General features: G+C 34.9%; 1 protein-coding gene across 1 annotated transcript; it reads right to left on the reverse strand.

Moving 5' to 3' along the window:
* Positions 1-2,349: 2,349 nt before the first annotated feature.
* On the reverse strand, positions 2,350-21,272 carry LOC144837722 (atrial natriuretic peptide receptor 1-like). The gene is made up of 18 exons (XM_078692956.1): positions 21,167-21,272; positions 20,767-20,821; positions 19,614-19,740; positions 17,668-17,738; positions 15,945-16,065; positions 15,281-15,356; positions 14,776-14,863; positions 14,063-14,275; positions 13,096-13,281; positions 7,310-7,478; positions 6,903-7,049; positions 6,333-6,540; positions 5,648-5,788; positions 5,134-5,326; positions 4,592-4,766; positions 4,052-4,242; positions 3,674-3,777; positions 2,350-3,496 (listed from the first exon to the last, which is right to left on the reverse strand). The coding sequence occupies exons 1-18, from the start codon at positions 21,262-21,264 to the stop codon at positions 3,316-3,318; spliced, it is 2,544 nt and encodes an 847-aa protein (XP_078549082.1). The 5' UTR covers positions 21,265-21,272; the 3' UTR covers positions 2,350-3,315.
* Between the last annotated feature and the right edge of the window lie 174 nt (positions 21,273-21,446).

Below are 21,446 nucleotides of genomic sequence, written 5' to 3' on the forward strand. Positions count from 1 at the left end.
GGATAAATGATATAAGATAGGCAAAGATTTCAACAATAAATTGACCTATTGGCAATGACATATTACTTTAATTTATTCCTTAATACGAATGGCAATAATACTATATTTCTTTAACAACGAATGAGCATAGTTTACATTAGATTTTAAATTACTTTTTACATGATAAGAGTTTAAATTTCCTTACATTGTAATCAAGGATATCAATGTTAATAATATATCAAAGAATATCATTCTTTCACTGAGTTTGCCATTCACTACAGTGGCACTCACTGGAATAACTTGGAACAACCATAACTGACCAATCAGATGCCAGAGTGTCATTCTTTGACAAGACACCAACAGAATAAAGTTCACACCGTTTGTACAATATGACATGACATGATAACTGCGAGGGGCTTATAAGCAATATGCTTCGCCTCAATTTCCCTCTATTCATACGACTATGAGGGATTACAAGTAAGTAAGTAAGTAAATAATAATAGCCTACTTTCAATGTTGCTTTTCTTGTGTATATCATTCAAATTGCGCATAACACAAATAAGCAGACGGATACTTACCCTACTGATGATCTGCCATCTTATTAGTAGTTGTGATATGTCGATGACTTTTAGAGTTACTTAAGTAACCAAAATATATAATTAAATACCACTGGAAAGCTTATTAACTGAGAAATAAACTGGTCTTAAATCATCATGTTAGATTTAATATTCGCTGAGCTATTTCTGACCTAGGAAAAATTCAGTTCAAATGTTTTCAGAAAATCAGAGCTGTTTTGAAGATGATGATACCAGTTTGTCGCACCAATCTATTGCAAGTTCATACTTGCTTTTTTTTTATGGTTTTAAGCATTGATTTTGCAACTATGGAGGTACGTTTCCGAAAAAAATGAATAAATAACTAATAACATATTTGGAAATATAAAGCTTTCTTCTACAAGGGGATAGTTATGTGTTGTTCTGGATTTTGGTAGCTTTGTATATTACAAACACGATGAAGCAACTTGTACAGTATGTATAAAATTTAAGGTCAAATTATCATTTTTGCACTGTGACAGATAGGATCCCATTAATTTACATTGTCGTAGTTTCCTCATTACATCAACAGCTTATATAAACTGAAGGAAATGAAATAAAAAGCTATAGAAGAATATTCTGTCTAATTTAAAACAATATGGTTTAGTGAACGATGCGGAAGTAATGCTGGTATTCGGAGACGTTCAGACGGCCCCAAATTAGCGAACGATGTGAGAGTAATGCTGGTATTCGAAGACGTTCAGACGGCCCCAAATTAGCGAACGATGCGCGAGTAATGCTGGTATTCGGAGACGTTCAGACGGCCCCAAATTAGCGAACGGTGTGAGAGTAATGCTGGTATTCGGAGACGTTCAGACGGCCCCAAATTAGCGAACGATGTGAGAGTAATGCTGGTATTCGGAGACGTTTAGACGGCCCCAAATTAGCGAACGGAGTGAGAGTAATGCTGGTATTCGGAGACGTTCAGACGGCCCCAAATTAGCGAACGATGTGAGAGTAATGCTGGTATTCGGAGACGTTCAGACGGCCCCAAATTAGCGAACGATGTGAGAGTAATGCTGGTATTCAGAGACGTTTAGACGGCCCCAAATTAGCGAACGATCTGAGAGTAATGCTGGTATTCGGAGACGTTCAGACGGCCCCAAATTAGCGAACGATGTGAGAGTAATGCTGGTATTCGGAGACGTTCAGACGACCCCAAATTAGCGAACGATGTGAGAGTAATGCTGGTATTCAGAGACGTTTAGACGGCCCCAAATTAGCGAACGATGTGAGAGTAATGCTGGTATTCGGAGACGTTCAGACGGCCCCAAATTAGCGAACGATGTGAGAGTAATGCTGGTATTCGGAGACGTTCAGACGACCCCAAATTAGCGAACGATGTGAGAGTAATGCTGGTATTCGGAGACGTTCAGACGGCCTCAAATTAGCGAACGATGTGAGAGTAATGCTGGTATTCGGAGACGTTCAGACGGCCCCAAATTAGCGAACGATGTGAGAGTAATGCTGGTATTCGGAGACGTTCAGACGGCCCCAAATTAGCGAACGATGTGAGAGTAATGCTGGTATTCGGAGACGTTCAGACGGCCCCAAATTAGCGAACGATGTGACAGTAATGCTGGTATTTGGAGACGTTCAGACGGCCCCAAATTAGCGAACGATGTGAGAGTAATGCTGGTATTCGGAGACGTTCAGACGGCCCCAATTAGCGCTAGAATACAAACGAATAGTAAAATTTGCGTCAGTTTAGAAAAATAAAACGTATGAAAATAGTTAGAAAGAAAATGTCATAATTCAGATGTGCCACTTGACTTATTTATTTCAATATTTTAGTGTGCTCTTGGTTCATGTTGACGTCATTTATTTACAACTGTACTCGAAAGAGTCCCCACACATTATGGACACATTAATTATCTGAAACTCTTAGTGAGGGCGTTCTACTTGAATTGTTTCCGTTTTGCTTTTGTTTTGTAATTTTATTGTTTTGTATCTCTCCATTTCTGAAGGTTTTTTTTTATAAATAAATTGAATTATTGCTATAATTATGTTTGTTTTAATCAGTGTGTGAATACCGAGATTGTTTGTTAATATATCTAAATCATTTATTTAACTTTTACGTCTACCAAGTGTGCTTTAAACACATCACAAAGCTATAATCATCTTTGTATTTTTAAACTTGAAGAATTAGTTAACTTGTCACCTGAGCCCTAATTACGTCTCTACTTTACTCGCTAAATCTTCTGAGAGGTTTACTATGCATGGCGTAGAAAACTGGTGAATGTTTTCATTGTTTAGATTAGTTGTTACGTTGTTTAACGAGCCGAGTTTTTCTATCATTTGCAACAACAGGATCGAATACATACAGTGTGCTGATTTTATCAATTTAGTTGTTACGGATGTCGAGAGGGGTACAGCTTGTCTTTCATTTACAGAATCTGGACTAGAGTGTGACGATTTTGTTGAGTTGAGTTGTTACGTTGTAAATAGGAATTGAGATAACTCTTTCTACGACAGAACCAGGAATAAAGTGTGCTGATCTCTTTAGAAGTTACGTTGTGTAAAGCTGAAACTTCCTATCATTTCTACCACAGAACCAGGAATAAAGAGTGCTGATCGATTTGGTTGTTACGTTGTGTTTAAGAGCTGAACCTTCCTATCATTTCCAACGACAGAATCAGGAATAAAGTGTGCTGATCGATCTGTTACGTTGTGTTTAAAAGCTAAAGGATATTATCATTTCAAACGACAGAACCAGAAAAAAATGTGCTGATCGCTTTAGAAGTTACGTTGTGTTTAAGAGCTGAGATTGTCTGTCTATTTCGACAACATAACCAGGGATAGAGCGTGTTGATTTTATCGATTCTGGATACTCTGGTATGGAATGCGATTCAAAGCTCGCCGCCGGGTTTGTTCTTGATGGTGGGCTGAGAAGACTGTCATTGCTTACTTCTGACACTGTAGAGCTAAAAGGATATTATACAATAACAAATGAAACACAATGATAAACCAATAGGCCTACGATATTAGTATATTATTATGATTGTTCAAAAAGTAGGCCTACACGGAAATGCGTGCTTAACTTAACCGAGTGAATTAAAGAATATCATTTTAAAAAACCAAACACGTAACTACTTTCTCACATTTTTTTGTTGACTTCATCCTGTGCGTCGTATCCATTTTCATGACAATTAAGTATTTCCTCATCAGATCGGAACAACCAATATGTTGTCATGCTTCCTTTCCCCTGAAATAAATACAAATATATAACACACTGAGGAATTAGATAACCACCGTTTTCACAATAGACGCATATTGGCAGCGGGCGGAAAACACACTAGAATTGCAGAAGTTGAGATATCTACACACGGACATACATTATTTGACCGTAGAAAACATGTTATATGTATGGGGTGCAGTGTGATACGTTATCATTTGTATGGCGCCCCGTACAAACGGACAATACTAAGTAGTAATTGCCCTGTCATTTTGTAATATCTATATAACAGACATACTCATACCTTTATCTTGATATCACCTCGTTTATCCATTCTATAACCTCCGATAGTATTCAGAATATTGTAAGTGCTTTCACTTATATGTATACGTTGAGGTAGGCCGTTTGATTCCATTCTGGAAGCTGTGTTAACAGTGTCACCAAAGAGACAATATCGAGGCATCGTTAATCCGACAACACCCGCCACTATAGGGCCTAGAAACATTTTAATCAAAATAATAAACTTATATCAAGAATCTGGATCTCATTTTCCAAATACTTTTGATATTATAACTGTTTGTTTTTCTTTACCCGATTATAAGTACTATATATCTCCACATACTACAGTATTTACCCAGTATCATAGGAATTTCGGTAATATAGCATCTCATTTGTATCACATGTGGCGCCTGTATCATGTAAGAATATAGTAGGTTATCGGGTTATATTAGGTTATGGTCACGATACAAGGCGATACTGTACATGCGAAACACATGTGATTCTGTATTACCAAATAACCTATGATACAGTAGGCCTACCGAAAATCGGCTTTCTTTACACTTACCAGAGTTGATCCCTATTCGTGTTTCCAATTGCCTTTCCGGCATATGTCGAATTATAAATGTCTTCACCCTGTCTAGAATACTAAGTGCCATATTAGCTATTTCACTCGCGTGTCTGTCGCCATTTCTCTTTGGAAGACCGCTCGCTACCATGTACGCATCCCCTATTGTTTCAACCTATTTTACAATAACAAAACGTCTATTTTTTCATTCTAAAATAACTTACTTTTCTCTAACTCTATTTACTTCGATATTACTATTAGTATTATGCAACGAAAATAACGCGAACTAGTATAGGCCTTTAGATTCATATAAATTGATTAATATAGTTTGCTACATAATTTAATTAATTTACATATTACAATTACTTAAAACCGTAATAGTATAATTTCAAATGCAATCACATGCTGACGAACACGCGGAGTAATTCCATAGTTGCAGCCTCCCTTTTCCTGTTCTCGTGCGCACGAAAACGTAGGACCTGATTTATTGATTCATTATTTTGTTTTCGTTATTGTGTTGTTATATTAAATATCCTACCTACCTTGTATACGTCACACTTCCCAATTATTGCATCAAAACACGTGTAAAGATCGTTCAAGAAATCGATGACTTCTAGAGGATTACTTTCGGCGGATATTTGTGTAAATCCAACAATGTCACTAAAATAGATGGTCACATTTTGATAAAACTCGCCTTCTACAACATTGCCACGCTTCAGTGAGTCTGCAACAGAACTACAAAAAAAAAGAATAATTCAGTTTATACAAAAACAGATTATTCAAATTTGTTTCCTTGATAAATTATTCATAATTCTGTGGATAACATAAAAATAACTTCTTTTTATTTTAGGGCTAACAATAAAAAATAAAAAAATCCATTTCTGCACCGTACCGCACGCTTGGTTTGCTGTTCAAATTTACCGGCCCAAAAAGAAAAGGTCTGATTTATGTACCGGGTGCCGTTTGAAATATTCCCATTTCGTTAACAAAAGAAGCCCTTTAAACAATGTTCCAAACGGCGCCCCGTGAAAAGGACAGACTGAACAAAGTACGTACGGTGGCAGCATTCTGTAAAGTAATTCATCTGTTTTCTTCTTCTCTTCCAGTAGTTGTCCTGTTCTATCCAATACAACCTTCTCCAGGTTTTCCGTGTACTTTTCCATTTTCGCCAGCATTGTGTCCATTATACTCTCTTTTCTAAACAATCAATAAAAAAGCAAATAAAACAGGTATACCATGCTAAAATGTGTAAATATGTTTTAAAATGTTAGATTCATAGATAACTACCCCCTGTGCAACTCCCCTCTGTGCAACTACTCCCTGTGCAACTACACCCTGTGCAACTACTCCCTGTGCAACTATCCCCTGTGCAACTACTCCTTGTGCAACTACACCCTGTGCAACTACACCCTGTGCAACTACACCCTGTGCAACTACTCCCTGTGCAACTACACCCTGTGCAACTACCCCCTGTGCAACTCCCCTCTGTGCAACTACTCCCTGTGCAACTACACCCTGTGCAACTACTCCCTGTGCAACTATCCCCTGTGCAACTACTCCTTGTGCAACTATCCCCTGTGCAACTACTCCTTGTGCAACTACACCCTGTGCAACTACTCCCTGTGCAACTATCCCCTGTGCAACTACTCCTTGTGCAAGTACCCCCGGGACGCATAACTATCCTTCAGAAAACTACCTTCCTTCCTTTATACCATAATTTAACAACAAGCACATGATTTACCGGCCTTTCCTGACGATCCTGAGTTTCTGACGAAATGAGTGTATATCTGGTCTGTGCTCGGGAAGCTCTTCCCATCCTTGTTTGACGAAATCTAGTAGTTCAGTGGGTAAGCCGTTTAGAGTTCCATCACTGGCTATTTCAGAAAAATGACTTTGTTTCATTGGACGAAATGGAGGCTCCTCTCGCTTCATCACCAGACGTATCACCTCTGAAAAAATAAAGACCGTTTTATTCAGCGATTAGCCTACGTGACAAATGAACACACTTTGTAAATAAATACATTTCGTTTAAATTTACATAAAAACAATTTCTACTTGTTTTTGAGTGATATTACATGTATGATACCGTATGAAAAAATGATGATCAGCTCTCTGACGTCATATGTCTATTTTTGTAATTATTTGCCGACGTTTAACATCGCCACCATAACATGATGACTAGTTCCATATACGGTAATTGTTACTTTATCTTAACCGGGAACTGAACTAAACTGGAAATTAGGAAGAACGAAAAAGAGATAACTGACTGGTTCAACCTTCAATAGCAAATAGCGTGCAATGTGAACTGTACCTTTCGGTGATTTTTCATATATTGCATAAGGATTGTTTTGTGAAACTATTTCATATAATATTATTGCTAATGAGTAAATGTCTCCTTTCTGACTGCCTTTGATGGGGATTTCTTGTCGCAGCAACTCGGGTGCTGTCCACACCATTCCTACGGGAAATAAAATAACGAATTATTACAAATAAAGCATAACTCACGTATGTTGCGCTTGAAACCAATCTTTACATTAAAAAAAATGCGCTATTATTGTTAAACGTATTTAAAAAATATTTAGTATTTTTAATTTGTTTAAAGTAGGTCTTTTTGTTGAGTTTGTAAGTTTTCTCTAGCTAAAGAAAATATTTTAGAAATACAAAATAAATAAAACGTGAATTCCAAAAATGCAATAATAACTTAAAAAATATATTTACGGGAAAATCTATACGATGGTTCGGATTTATATAAATTTTCTTTGTATGTTTGATGTGCAATCGTTCCAATTCCCGTAATCTTCAACACCCATCGACTATCAATTACACACAGACTTGACGTTAATAAACCATGCGACTTGATCTCTGAGTTATGAATGTATTGAAGGCCCTATAAAGCATGGAAAAAATACACAAAGTAGTTAAATGCAAGAGACATATTTTAGGCCTATTGCAATATAAGAGCGAGGTTTAAATCTAAAATCCTGTAGGCGATGCTTATATTTTTTGTATAACTGTCTGTACCCTGTAGGCCTACTCAGGGATAACAACCTATAACAAAAACAGAAGATTAAATAAAAAGAAAATGTCACATTTAAATACACTAAACAGATTTCTTTATCTACATGGCATTACTAGATGTATTTTTTGGCCTATAATTATATGTATAGGCCTAATTGCAAAATCAAAGGAGGCTTAAATCCAATATCTAGAGTGAGGCGAGGCCTAACTGCAAGATACAGAGTTTAGGCTTAAAGCTTGGTTCCCACTAGAACGTAACGCAAGGACGTAAACGCAACGCAAGCGTTTTAACCAATGACAAACGAAGTTATAGACAGTTAGCAATCACAAGCGAATAAGCCATCGCTTGTGATTGGTCAATTCACTTGCGTTGCGTTACGTCCTTGCGTTGCGTCGCTAGTGGGAACCACGCTTAAGTGTAACATTCATATTGAGACCTAATTGCAAAAATACATTCGTAGAAATTTGATGCAATGGTATGAATGATTGATAAAGAAAACGGAACAAACAATAGCTTGCTAATGTATCTTAGCATTTTAACATAGGCCTACATTACTATCTCTAGATAAGTCTTAGTGTTTTACCATACATTACTATCTCTAGATAAGTCTTAGTGTTTTACCATACATTACTATCTCTAGATAAGTCTTAGTGTTTTACCATACATTACTATCTCTAGATAAGTCTTAGTGTTTTACCACACATTACTCTCTCTGGATAAGTCTTAGTGTTTTACCATACATTACTCTCTCTAGATAAGTCTTAGTGTTTTACCATACATTACTATCTCTAGATAAGTCTTAGTGTTTTACCATACATTACTATCTCTAGATAAGTCTTAGTGTTTTACCATACATTACTATCTCTAGATAAGTCTTAGTGTTTTACCATACATTACTATCTCTAGATAAGTCTTAGTGTTTTACCATACATTACTATCTCTAGATAAGTCTTAGTGTTTTACCACACATTACTCTCTCTGGATAAGTCTTAGTGTTTTACCATACATTACTCTCTCTAGATAAGTCTTAGTGTTTTACCATACATTACTATCTCTAGATAAGTCTTAGTGTTTTACCATACATTACTCTCTCTGGATAAGTCTTAGTGTTTTACCATACATTACTCTCTCTAGATAAGTCTTAGTGTTTTACCATACATTACTATCTCTAGATAAGTCTTAGTGTTTTACCATACATTACTCTCTCTAGATAAGTCTTAGTGTTTTACCATACATTACTCTCTCTAGATAAGTCTTAGTGTTTTACCATACATTACTATCTCTAGATAAGTCTTAGTGTTTTACCATACATTACTATCTCTAGATAAGTCTTAGTGTTTTACCATACATTACTCTCTCTAGATAAGTCTTAGTGTTTTACCATACATTACTCTCTCTGGATAAGTCTTAGTTTTTTACCATACATTACTCTCTCTGGATAAGTCTTAGTGTTTTACCATACATTACTCTCTCTAGATAAGTCTTAGTGTTTTACCATACATTACTCTCTCTAGATAAGTCTTAGTGTTTTACCATACATTACTATCTCTAGATAAGTCTTAGTGTTTTACCATACATTACTCTCTCTAGATAAGTCTTAGTGTTTTACCATACATTACTCTCTCTAGATAAGTCTTAGTGTTTTACCATACATTACTATCTCTAGATAAGTCTTAGTGTTTTACCATACATTACTATCTCTAGATAAGTCTTAGTGTTTTACCATACATTACTATCTCTAGATAAGTCTTAGTGTTTTACCATACATTACTCTCTCTGGATAAGTCTTAGTTTTTTACCATACATTACTATCTCTAGATAAGTCTTAGTGTTTTACCATACATTACTCTCTCTGGATAAGTCTTAGTTTTTTACCATACATTACTATCTCTAGATAAGTCTTAGTTTTTTACCATACATTACTATCTCTAGATAAGTCTTAGTGTTTTACCATACATTACTATCTCTAGATAAGTCTTAGTGTTTTACCATACATTACTCTCTCTGGATAAGTCTTAGTTTTTTACCATACATTACTATCTCTAGATAAGTCTTAGTGTTTTACCATACATTACTATCTCTAGATAAGTCTTAGTGTTTTACCATACATTACTATCTCTAGATAAGTCTTAGTGTTTTACCATACATTACTCTCTCTGGGTAAGTCTTAGTGTTTTACCATACATTACTCTCTCTGGATAAGTCTTAGTGTTTTACCATACATTACTCTCTCTGGATAAGTCTTAGTGTTTTACCATACATTACTATCTCTAGATAAGTCTTAGTGTTTTACCATACATTACTCTCTCTGGATAAGTCTTAGTGTTTTACCATACATTACTCTCTCTAGATAAGTCTTAGTGTTTTACCAAACATTACTCTCTCTGGATAAGTCTTAGTGTTTTACCATACATTACTATCTCTAGATAAGTCTTAGTGTTTTACCATACATTACTATCTCTAGATAAGTCTTATAGTACAGGAAAGATATGCTCAGAATCAGTAAAAGGTTGAAAAAATTGCAACAGAATTTTTTTCACCACAATGCATTTCTATAAGGTCCCTATATGAACATACTAAAAGTCTAGAAAAATCCAGGTAGGGGAAATAGGTTTTTTTAAACAAAATGGCCGCCAATGGTGAAAAATGTCTAAAAATGAACAAAAAACATATATTGTATATCTAATTACCACTTTGATAGCAGTTTTTATAATGCTTTTTATATTTCTTTAGTGTCAAACATTTAAACTGCAATATACATATTAATTTAAGTGCTATTTAGCAGCAAAAACACACATTTAAGTATCAAGATATCACCACGGTTATAATAATAGACAACGTAGTCCTATGCATTATAATGGAGGACTACGGTGTCTAATAAAACAGTTCATTTACAATAGAATTATACAATCTTACAATCTATTAATCCATTCATTTTCATTGTCCAGTTATCATCCTCTCTCTATAGGTAGGAATTAAGCATGTGCTGATGCCGTGGTATTCGTCACAAACAGTGGTAACTGGTGGTAAATTTGTCATCAATGGACACATCACGCCATTTGTAACTTTCCATCCCCCAGTCTGTCTGCTGTACCATGGTAATATACACGCAGGAAATGACATTTTGCAGCATTTGTTGTTGGGGGGAATAGACTTTATTTCAAGTGCTGTTTTGCTTTTTGCTACTTTCTCCCAGAACGTATTCCTCCATAGCGCTACCAATGCCAATTCCTCTGATGCGATGGTTTCTTTTTTTTGGAGACGTTTGGTTTTACAGAGTTTGTAAGCATACTACTGCCCAGGTGTTATGACTTTTTAAGACTAACACCTTTTTTTTTACCAAATAGATGGGATGTAGCATCACATCCCTGGATTCCATGTATAAAAAGCAAATTAATTTTTAGAGAGCTTCACAACAAGGAAAGACTTTACATGCATTCACAGTGCTCCCCATCGAGAACATACGGTATTAAATCAATGAATGAAGCAACCGTGACAGAATATTAATTTAAGAGGAAAGAACATATTATTACACATGGGTCAAAATCAACCATATTCATCAATAGAGAAGCAGTGCACATTCCCTCACATATACTATTTCATCATTGATGGCTATGTGAGACAGTCATTAGATGGAGGATGAGATACTGACAAGATGAAAGTGAAATTACCGCATTTATTTGAATAAATGCCCTTGGTGGTTGATTTTTAAGGAGGGTAGTGGGGGCATGTAATCGTCGTGAGGAGTTTATTCGGAGAGGCGTTTATTTTTGTGGGTGTAATGTGGTAACATGTATAATCAAATAAATACACCCTTTAGATATGAACAAATACAACACCATCATATCATTCAGTGAATTCTATTACAAATAGAGATGTGTTAAAACACAATATTATGTATAATATGCATGTGGCGGGGCGTACATTCAACGAAATAAATTCAAAATGATGTCCGATGGAGGCGGGGGGAGGGGGTGCGGTGGTGTAGGTTATTCAAAATGATGTCTTAATGGGGGGGGGGGGGGGTGTTTATTCGATTTTTCTAAATGTAGCGTTTATCCGAATAAATACGGTAATAGATTGTAGTCCAGTAATGGCTCAAGGATTTTCCCGGGGGGAGGGGGGGATTGAGGGGGGGGGGGGGGGGTTGTTGAGAGCGCAGCTAGCGTCAATTGGCTGGGCCATCAATGGGAGCGCACCCAAAAGATCCGACAATATTATACCAGTAAAGGGTAGTTTTAGTCACTTTTACAAATGAAAATCTTTGACACAGCACTCAATGGGTTATTGTTTTATATTAGGAAATATCATATTGTCTACATATACTCCCGAAAATAGCCAATTGGGGAGAGGGGATGGGGGATTAGGGGGCCGGACAGACTCCCTCACCCTTCCCATATGATCTCCCATCCCTATACCCCTCCCCACTGGCACCACCAATTTTGTAATAATTGTTATAACAGTACAAATGTAAATGAACTGATTTATTATTAGACACCGTAATCCTATGCATTAAGCATAGGAAAGACTGCGTTTTATATATTATAACAATAGGGATATATCTAGATACTTAAACATTTGTTTTGCGGCCATTTTCTAATTAACAACACTTAAAATAATGTGTATATTGTAGTTCAGATCTTCGAAACTGTAAAGAAATATAAAAACCATTGTAAAAACCGCTATAAAGTGGTAATTAGATCTACTATTTATGTTTTTTTGTCCTTTTTTAGGCATTTTCGACATTGGCGGCCATTTTGTTTAAAAAAACCTATTTCCCCTACCTGGATTTTTCTAGACTTTTAATATGTTCATATAGGGACCTTATAGAAATGCATTGTGGTGAAATAAATTCTGTTTCAACCATATTTCATAGTTTTCCTGTACTATTAGTGTTTTACCATACATTACTCTCTCTGGATAAGTCTTAGTGTTTTACCATACATTACTCTCTCTGGATAAGTCTTAGTGTTTTACCATACATTACTCTCTCTGGATAAGTCTTAGTGTTTTACCATACATTACTCTCTCTGGATAAGTCTTAGTGTTTTACCATACATTACTCTCTCTGGATAAGTCTTAGTGTTTTACCATACATTACTCTCTCTGGATAAGTCTTAGTGTTTTACCATACATTACTCTCTCTGGATAAGTCTTAGTGTTTTACCATACATTACTCTCTCTGGATAAGTCTTAGTGTTTTACCATACATTACTCTCTCTGGATAAGTCTTAGTGTTTTACCATACATTACTCTCTCTGGATAAGTCTTAGTGTTTTACCATACATTACTCTCTCTGGATAAGTCTTAGTGTTTTACCATACATTACTCTCTCTGGATAAGTCTTAGTGTTTTACCATACATTACTCTCTCTGGATAAGTCTTAGTGTTTTACCATACATTACTCTCTCTGGATAAGTCTTAGTGTTTTACCATACATTACTCTCTCTGGATAAGTCTTAGTGTTTTACCATACATTACTTACTCTAGTTAAGTCGTTTATAAAAGACATTTTGAACGTAGAATCCAGCTTGATATCGTCATTATCTAACACAACACGAAGCGTTCCTTTTGAGCAATGTTCGGTTAAGTATAAAAGCATTTCATCGTCTTTAGGAGGGAAACATATTCCTAAGAAGCGGTTTATGTTATCGTGTACCAGCCAGCGTAACTGCAAAAAAAACCCAAAAACTTTAAGATATGTCATTAGGCCGTTTTTTCACGTTAAATTCGCGCGAACAACGTCGTAACGGATACATTTTTTTTGGCGATGCTGAAAAAATGCGCAACCAATTAAATCGCGCGTACGTATATGCGACTCAAATTCCTGGTGTCTCTCCAATATTTTAAACGAATTGATGCCCTTATCTGACGATGGAAAACTTGAACGGGCGGTTCATGAAATATAGAGCTAATAATATTACAGATGTTCACATTTTTTATATGATTATACGATTCCAATGATTGCGTTAGCAATAGTTGGCATTTAGAATGAGTAGGAGTGGTGTTATTTGAATAGGACGTTATAGGAGTAGTGACTAAGATACAGTAACTTTATTACTTTATAGGCAGTACATATCATGATCTTAATGTAGATATTTGTAGAATTCTGGACGCAGTACGCTGACATTGCGGATTATTTGATTTGCGACTACCAACGGAAGTCAGGTCAATCGATGTATCGTCGTCGTCGCCTAGACCTTTAGTAGAAACCGTCAAACCTTTGTCGAGGTGAGGAAGTGGGGAAAAACGTCCTAATATCTCCGCATGCGCACAATGAATTAACGTGACATAGTTTGGTCATCGGACATAGAATCATCATCATCATTCTGGATACTCTACTTCTACTAATTATTAATATCATCATCATCATCGTCATCATCATCGTCATCATCATCATAATGTTAGTCATATTATTCAGAACAATCTAATTATGATTAACATATTATTACCGCTTGCAGTTCTTTCTTTGTGACCTTATTCAGATGAAAGTTTTTCAGCTGGCCTGTCAACACCGCTACGTATTGTGCTTTATAAATAGCTACCGATTGAGTACCATGACGTAACTCGGCCGCTAAATCACCAACATCCAATGACAACGATGCGTCGGCCTGGCCAGCGGATGACGTCTGATGAAGCTGTACGGTTGACGGCAAACAGGTTGTCTGTAAATGTACAAGATTTACTTCATAACTGCAAAAAGACTCGACAAAAAATAAATAAAACAAAAAATGATCGTATTGAACATAAAAGTTATTTTTTAAAAACATTTTGAATAAAAATATATATATATTTTAATTTGATCAATTTGGCTCAGCGCAAACAACTTTTAACCAATTAAATTACAGTATACGGACGCGCCTATTTTTAGTCTTAAGCGGTAGCGGTAAACGGTAAGCGGAAACAGCATTATAGAATCTATGTTATTTATTATGACCATTTACACAAAACGCGAGAACAAAACAATATAGTAAATTATGTTGGCCATGCTATCGGATGCCAATTTACACAGACGAGTGGTAACGGTAAGCGGAAAACCACGTAGAATATGTATCTGTCCTGGGCGGCGCTCCGCGTTGTGTGTAAGAAATAAAAGGGATATTCTGTATTTTTATTACCGTTATCGCTCGTCTGTGTAAATTAGCCTTAATGCGTTGAATCTTACCGCTAGTAAATTGTGATGATATAATGGTATCAAATCGTCAAACTTTATCAGCCAATCTTTTCTGTTGATATACTTACGATATTTCGCGCTGTGAACAAATTGAAAGATTACGTTATTTAATGTAAGGTAGCAGTATTGTTTTCATTGTTTCAAGATGCATTAAGACAGTGGAACCGTAATTACGTAGCATTAACATCGGCAATGGTTAGGCTCACTCGTTCCATGGTTGGTAGAATAAGGACTATAAACCGTCGGCCCAGTGTACACATCTAGCTCATGCATCTTTAGAGACGAGTAGAGGGTTACCCCGGTGTACAACACGGCCACTGGGCCCTCTGTTGATTTACAATAAATATTTTCTCTACATAATTGGTTTTATATAATGTAAATTATTTCGGTCAAGTTTCATTTGACTCCTAATTACAACAAAAAAAACCGACAGGTGGACAGGAAAAGAAAAGGAAACACACATTCAAAAAACAGAATTGAAAGATGATGTCACTACCTTAACCATAGGACTGCCATTATGATAACTATTCCAGCTACACCTATAACAGCTATTACCAAGATTATCCACCAATCTGTTAAAGAAATCATTAATAGACTCATACTGTAACTGTATTTAACGTTTTATCACCAAAAAACAAATAGTCAATTTTAAGCCACCAGACAAAAACACACAACCTGATGTGTGCATACAAATACAATAATACAGCATGCGTGAAATGTTTATTTGTACGAATATATGTTGGTACGTACTCGTACAAATTGTAATGCATTTATGTACACGTGCATACAAAATAGTATTGTTGAATTGCTAGGCTAGACTTGCCCCAAATCTGCATTCATTGTCTTTTTTTTATTTATTTGTTTTTATTTCGATTTTTGTCTGAAGACTCAAGTAGTATACGTATGAAACGCCATATGTGCCAAAATATTTATCCTTTTACTAATATTAAGACAAAACTCCGTCTGGAACCCAGATTATTGCTAGGCGTACGAATGTTTTTTATCAACATCTGTGTCTCTTTGGTGAAGGATGCGTATACGGCCATTAGTCCATGAGATATTAGTATGTGGTACACTATGATTATAAAGTTTAGGGTTGGTTGTATACATCTACATGAATGATCATTGCACATCAACCATAGCGCTGTAATACTACTTACCCGATTTTGTGATAACGGTGTCGCCTGGTTTTATGTTTCCCGGCCATAATATTGTGCCGAAACTTGTGACGCTTTTATTCAAATAAAAAAACGTCGCTACCGGTGCAAATCGATAAGCATCCTGTATGGAAAGTGATTGAAATAGAATAAAAGACACAATTATACTATGGACGTGACGATAACGATAAGTTGATAAGCATCCTGTATGGAAAGTGATTGAAATAGAATAAAAGACACAATTATACTATGGACGATAACGATAACGATAAGTTGATAAGCATCCTGTATGGAAAGTGATTGAAATAGAATAAAAGACACAATTATACTATGGACGATAACGATAACGATAAGTTGATAAGCATCCTGTATGGAAAGTGATTGAAATAGAATAAAAGACACAATTATACTATGGACGATAACGATAACGATAAGTTGATAAGCATCCTGTATGGAAAGTGATTGAAATAGAATAAAAGACACAATTATACTATGGACGATAACGATAACGATAAGTTGATAAGCATCCTGTATGGAAAGTGATTGAAATAGAATAAAAGACACAATTATACTATGGACGATAACGATAACGATAAGTTGATAAGCATCCTGTATGGAAAGTGATTGAAATAGAATAAAAGACACAATTATACTATGGACGATAACGATAACGATAAGTTGATAAGCATCCTGTATGGAAAGTGATTGAAATAGAATAAAAGACACACTTATACTATGGACGATAACGATAACGATAAGTTGATAAGCATCCTGTATGGAAAGTGATTGAAATAGAATAAAAGACACACTTATACTATGGACGATAACGATAACGATAAGTTGATAAGCATCCTGTATGGAAAGTGATTGAAATAGAATAAAAGACACAATTATACTATGGACGATAACGATAACGATAAGTTGATAAGCATCCTGTATGGAAAGTGATTGAAATAGAATAAAAGACACAATTATACTATGGACGATAACGATCGACGACTCAAGTTGATAAATATGCGTTTTTCCATATAAAAAGGTTTTCATCCTAGAACTATTATAGGATACCTATAATGTAAAAAACCTGTATATATGTATCGTCGATCGTTATCGTTATAGTGTGTAGCGCCCTTAATTTGTTTAAACTATATAAACGGATTACCTATTGTTTTCATATAGCAATACTGTTTGTTCAGTATCATAATACATTCCACGTGCACGGTAAAAGTAAGGTTGAGATACACTATTATTCTCATTATACGTAGATTCCACAACTCTTTTTTTTCTGTAAAATCATTATTCCCTACTTCAATTTGAATAGTAAAATTAATTAAATAGGCCTATATTATTATAAATGTTTTCTTTAAATATGAAAATAATTCTCATCCCAAAAAACCCTCTGAACTACCTCAAAATGTATAGCCTGAATCCTTATGTGGAAAAAAGACAATAACGGTATAGATAAAAGACAATCATCCTTCCTAATTCACCAAAAAAGGTCTTGCAAACACAAAAATACCTTCATAATACTTACACAAAATGATTAAAATTGTGGAAAAATACTAGCATAGTGTCTTGCGTTGTTAACACACAGATTTGTATATGTATACATATATTTATATGTCTACATATTAGATTTTGTTATCTTGCTTAGGCCTACTTAAACGCTCCGACTGAGGTAACGTGTTGGATGGCTACAACTAAAAGACTGATAATTGCTGCAGCTTACCTGAAAATCCATCAATACGTAGTCGGAGATCCGATCACCGTCATCATCAAACGCAACATGCCCGGTCATTCCTGTAATAATGAATAATAAATGTTCTAGCCTATTCTAAACACTTTTTTTTCTTTCGTGGGAATCATCTCCACCTTTATTGTAATGTCTTCTCATTTTCAGTTATGGACGTATTCATGAATTACAAACCGATGTATAATATTCATAAAATGTCATTCTAAAACGATATAGTTAGGCTACATTTTTGGCATAAAGATAAATAGACTCTAAATACAGTACTGTATATTAAAGAGCATCATTGAAAGAAAAAATGTAGGCCGTTAAATAAATCCTAATTAACCCAATGAAATACCAAAAGGTGCAACCTATGCCGGGGAACCGGCCATCACCGCTCTGTTCGCCTGCAATTTAAGGCGTTAGACCAACCTGCTCTTACCTCGCAAGTGCTCGAGTGATGTCGACTATTCGTTCCTAGCTAAATGGCGGAATAGAGGGATGATATTGAAAATAATATTCCGACCTTCATCTAATGATACATTCGAAAAGGTCGAGGGCAGCCGGGCCCGAAGTGCATCCCCACCCCAATCTTAAGATAATAATGTTGACAATAATAATGATGGTTCTGATGCATGAATAAACCAAAAATAATAATGATAATTTTGATAAAAAATATATAGAGAAAACGATTTGATAATGAAAATATAGAACAATTTCGGACGAATAGACGAAGTTAACAATTATGATTTTACAGCCACGAGTATTAATTTTTACAGCATTACATCATATATATAAGTAGTTTTGATATTAATATGTTATTCTTATAACTGAACACTGTCTTGAGGGAACGATTTGTTTCTTGTTCGTCGCATAAAATTCTAATTACAATCACAATAAACACAAATTGATATTGCATCTGATGTTCCTGATAGATAAGCACAATGACAAGATAGCCAAACAGACCTTTTATCATCGAGTATACAGTTTTAATTTTTTACATATTGCTGAGTACAAATTGTTGATTTGTAGTTAATAATTGAAGACATGGAGTAGACAGTCAGTAATACGCAGTTAAAAAGCATTTAATCGCGTAAGTCTATAAAGCAAGTGGCGGATCTTGCAAAAATAAAAGCAATTTCACAGAACAGAAACGAATTGAGACATCTTGTGAGGACCTCTCGTCGGCAACAAGGCTGTACAGGAAATAGTGGCCAAATATAAGTGAAGTTCTTAAATTAACCGAAGGAATACACAGCCACATTGTATTGCTTTTGGTCCTGCTAAACTTTTTCAATAACACAGTCACTATCAAAGCATTTGAACCGAATAATATTATTGTTACTTTTTTTGTTAATTTGGATTCTATAAAATTTTCGATGCGCAGTTAATTAATAATAGTTGTATTAAAAAATAAGTTTAGATTTTGTAAATTACAGTATAGGGCATGCAATAGCTGTCTTGTTATAATTAGACAACAGCATTGGTATAAACCTTCAAATGTTGTGGTTTTAACCGAATAATAAAAGTATTTTATTGTTATTTGCTAGTTGATTTGGATCCTGCTATAGAGATAAACGTATTTGCCATGCACAGGTTAAATGTTGTTGTTTACGGATTGTATTGAAAAATAAGTTTCGATTTTGTAAATCACAGTACCTGTTTTGTTGTGCCAATAATTCGGCCTGTTATTGATCTAAATAAACAACAGTATTTGTATAAACTTTCAAATGTTGTGGTTTAACCGAATAATAAAAATGTTTTATTGTTATTTTAATTTTTATTTGGATCCAGCTATAGAGAACATTGTGCGATGCATAGTTAAATTCTTGTTGTTACGGATTGTATTAAAAATAAGATTCTGTGAATACAATAAAGTATTATCTATCTATAACATAACAATTGGGCCTTTTTGAACTAAACAGTATTTGTACAGTACACACCTTCAAATGTTGTGGTTTTGAGTGACTTGCCGACCATGTATCCATCGTGTGACGATAAGCTACTTGAAACTGTGTTTACATACAGTATAACAGCATCGTATAGATAAGCGGCCATAATACTGGGATTCTGAAAAGACAATTAAAGGCCAACTCCGGGTTACATATTGTTAGAAAACATCTGTTGCGAACACTTTTATAATGCTACTAAAAGATCTGTCTACACTATCAAACTAGTTTGACAAAAAGTGTAATGTTCCCAAATGTGGTAGTGATATGCCCACATATGGTAGTGATATGATGTCATCATGTCCATATATGGGCACATCACATTTTTTGTCAACTAAAGTTTGATAGAGCGTTATGAAATGAACTACTCCTTTATTCAAAATAGTACTTTCAAAAATGGAAGTAAAGATTTACTGATTTTCAGCCAACGTGACTATGTGGCGTAGGTTTTTTTTATATATCTATATATATATATATTTGTTATATTTATAATAATGTACATTAATTTGTTATTGAGCTATGGAGAATTTTTTTTTCCGAAATAAAGGATGAATGAATGAATGAATAACCGGATAAAACTATATTTTATTTAAAATGTTTTTTTCTTTAACCTTTCAATGAAAGTGCCATTATCATGTGTGGTAAACATTGTATATTAATCATATTTTATAACAATCAGTGATTATTAAATAGTGATGCAAGTACAAAAACTGTTTAAAATGTTTAAACGTTGTCAAATAGCAATTTAGGCATAACTGAAAGAATCTATATAACGTTGTTGTTACTATTGTTACGGATTAAAATAAGTTAGCTTCGATCCGGGAAACTAATCTTTCTAAGTCTTCAGAATAAAATATTTTGAATTTAAGAATACAATTGTTTATATCGAAGTCTATATTGTCATTTTCTTTAAATGCATCTATAACTAACTATATCTATTAAATTATCATTATTGCTTATGTATTTATTATTTACACATTTTTAGTTTCATCATTAGCGTTTGTATCGACAATAATAAATCGTCGTTGTCAGCTTAATCATCATCATTGTAATTACGTCGTCATAATCATCACCATCCATCATCTACACACACATATAAGGTACTCAAATATTATTTTAATAACCGTCATAAATGACCTTCTACTACCTGTGCCTGAGGTTGTACGTCGTTCATGTTCTCAATACGACCGTCTGTTGGTAACCTGTAAGTAACGTGCAGATACAAATAGGATAATGCCTATTACATTGGAAATAAGTTATTATATATATTATTTCTTCATGATTGTATATTTGCTATTCAGTTTAAACTAGGAAAGGCGTGCGTGGATGATTTGTGTTATAGGATAGATTTGTAAGTTACAGAGGCCTATTAATAAAGAATGACTTCCAAAAAGCTATCAGGAAACGGTTTGCAAATTATAGGTAGGGAGTTGTTGGGGGGAGGAGGAGAGGGGGGGGGGGGTTAGAGAGTTAGGGCCTATGATTCCAGGTAAGAGATTTAAACTTTAACAAATAAATATGAAAAAGCAATAGACGCAAATAATTACTTGAAAGTAATGGTTAACAATGTGTCAAATGCGTCCCTTATTTTTCTTTCGTTGTTCTGATTCAATATCGGACCGATAGTCTGCCATCGTTTCGTCATGTTTGTCAACTCGGGGACCAGATCAAAGTGAATAAATACAAATTCTCCTGACGTCATTCCGAGATCACTGGACGCTAACATAAACATCTGGACATCTTCCTCATTTGTAGTTACTCCACCAACTATCAACCAGATAACTGCACGGAATAAAACATACTTACTGTTCAATACAAAATATAAAC

This window comes from Antedon bifida, chromosome 3 (genome assembly GCF_963402885.1).
Source record: "Antedon bifida chromosome 3, ecAntBifi1.1, whole genome shotgun sequence".
In the NCBI taxonomy this organism is placed as follows: domain Eukaryota; kingdom Metazoa; phylum Echinodermata; class Crinoidea; order Comatulida; family Antedonidae; genus Antedon; species Antedon bifida.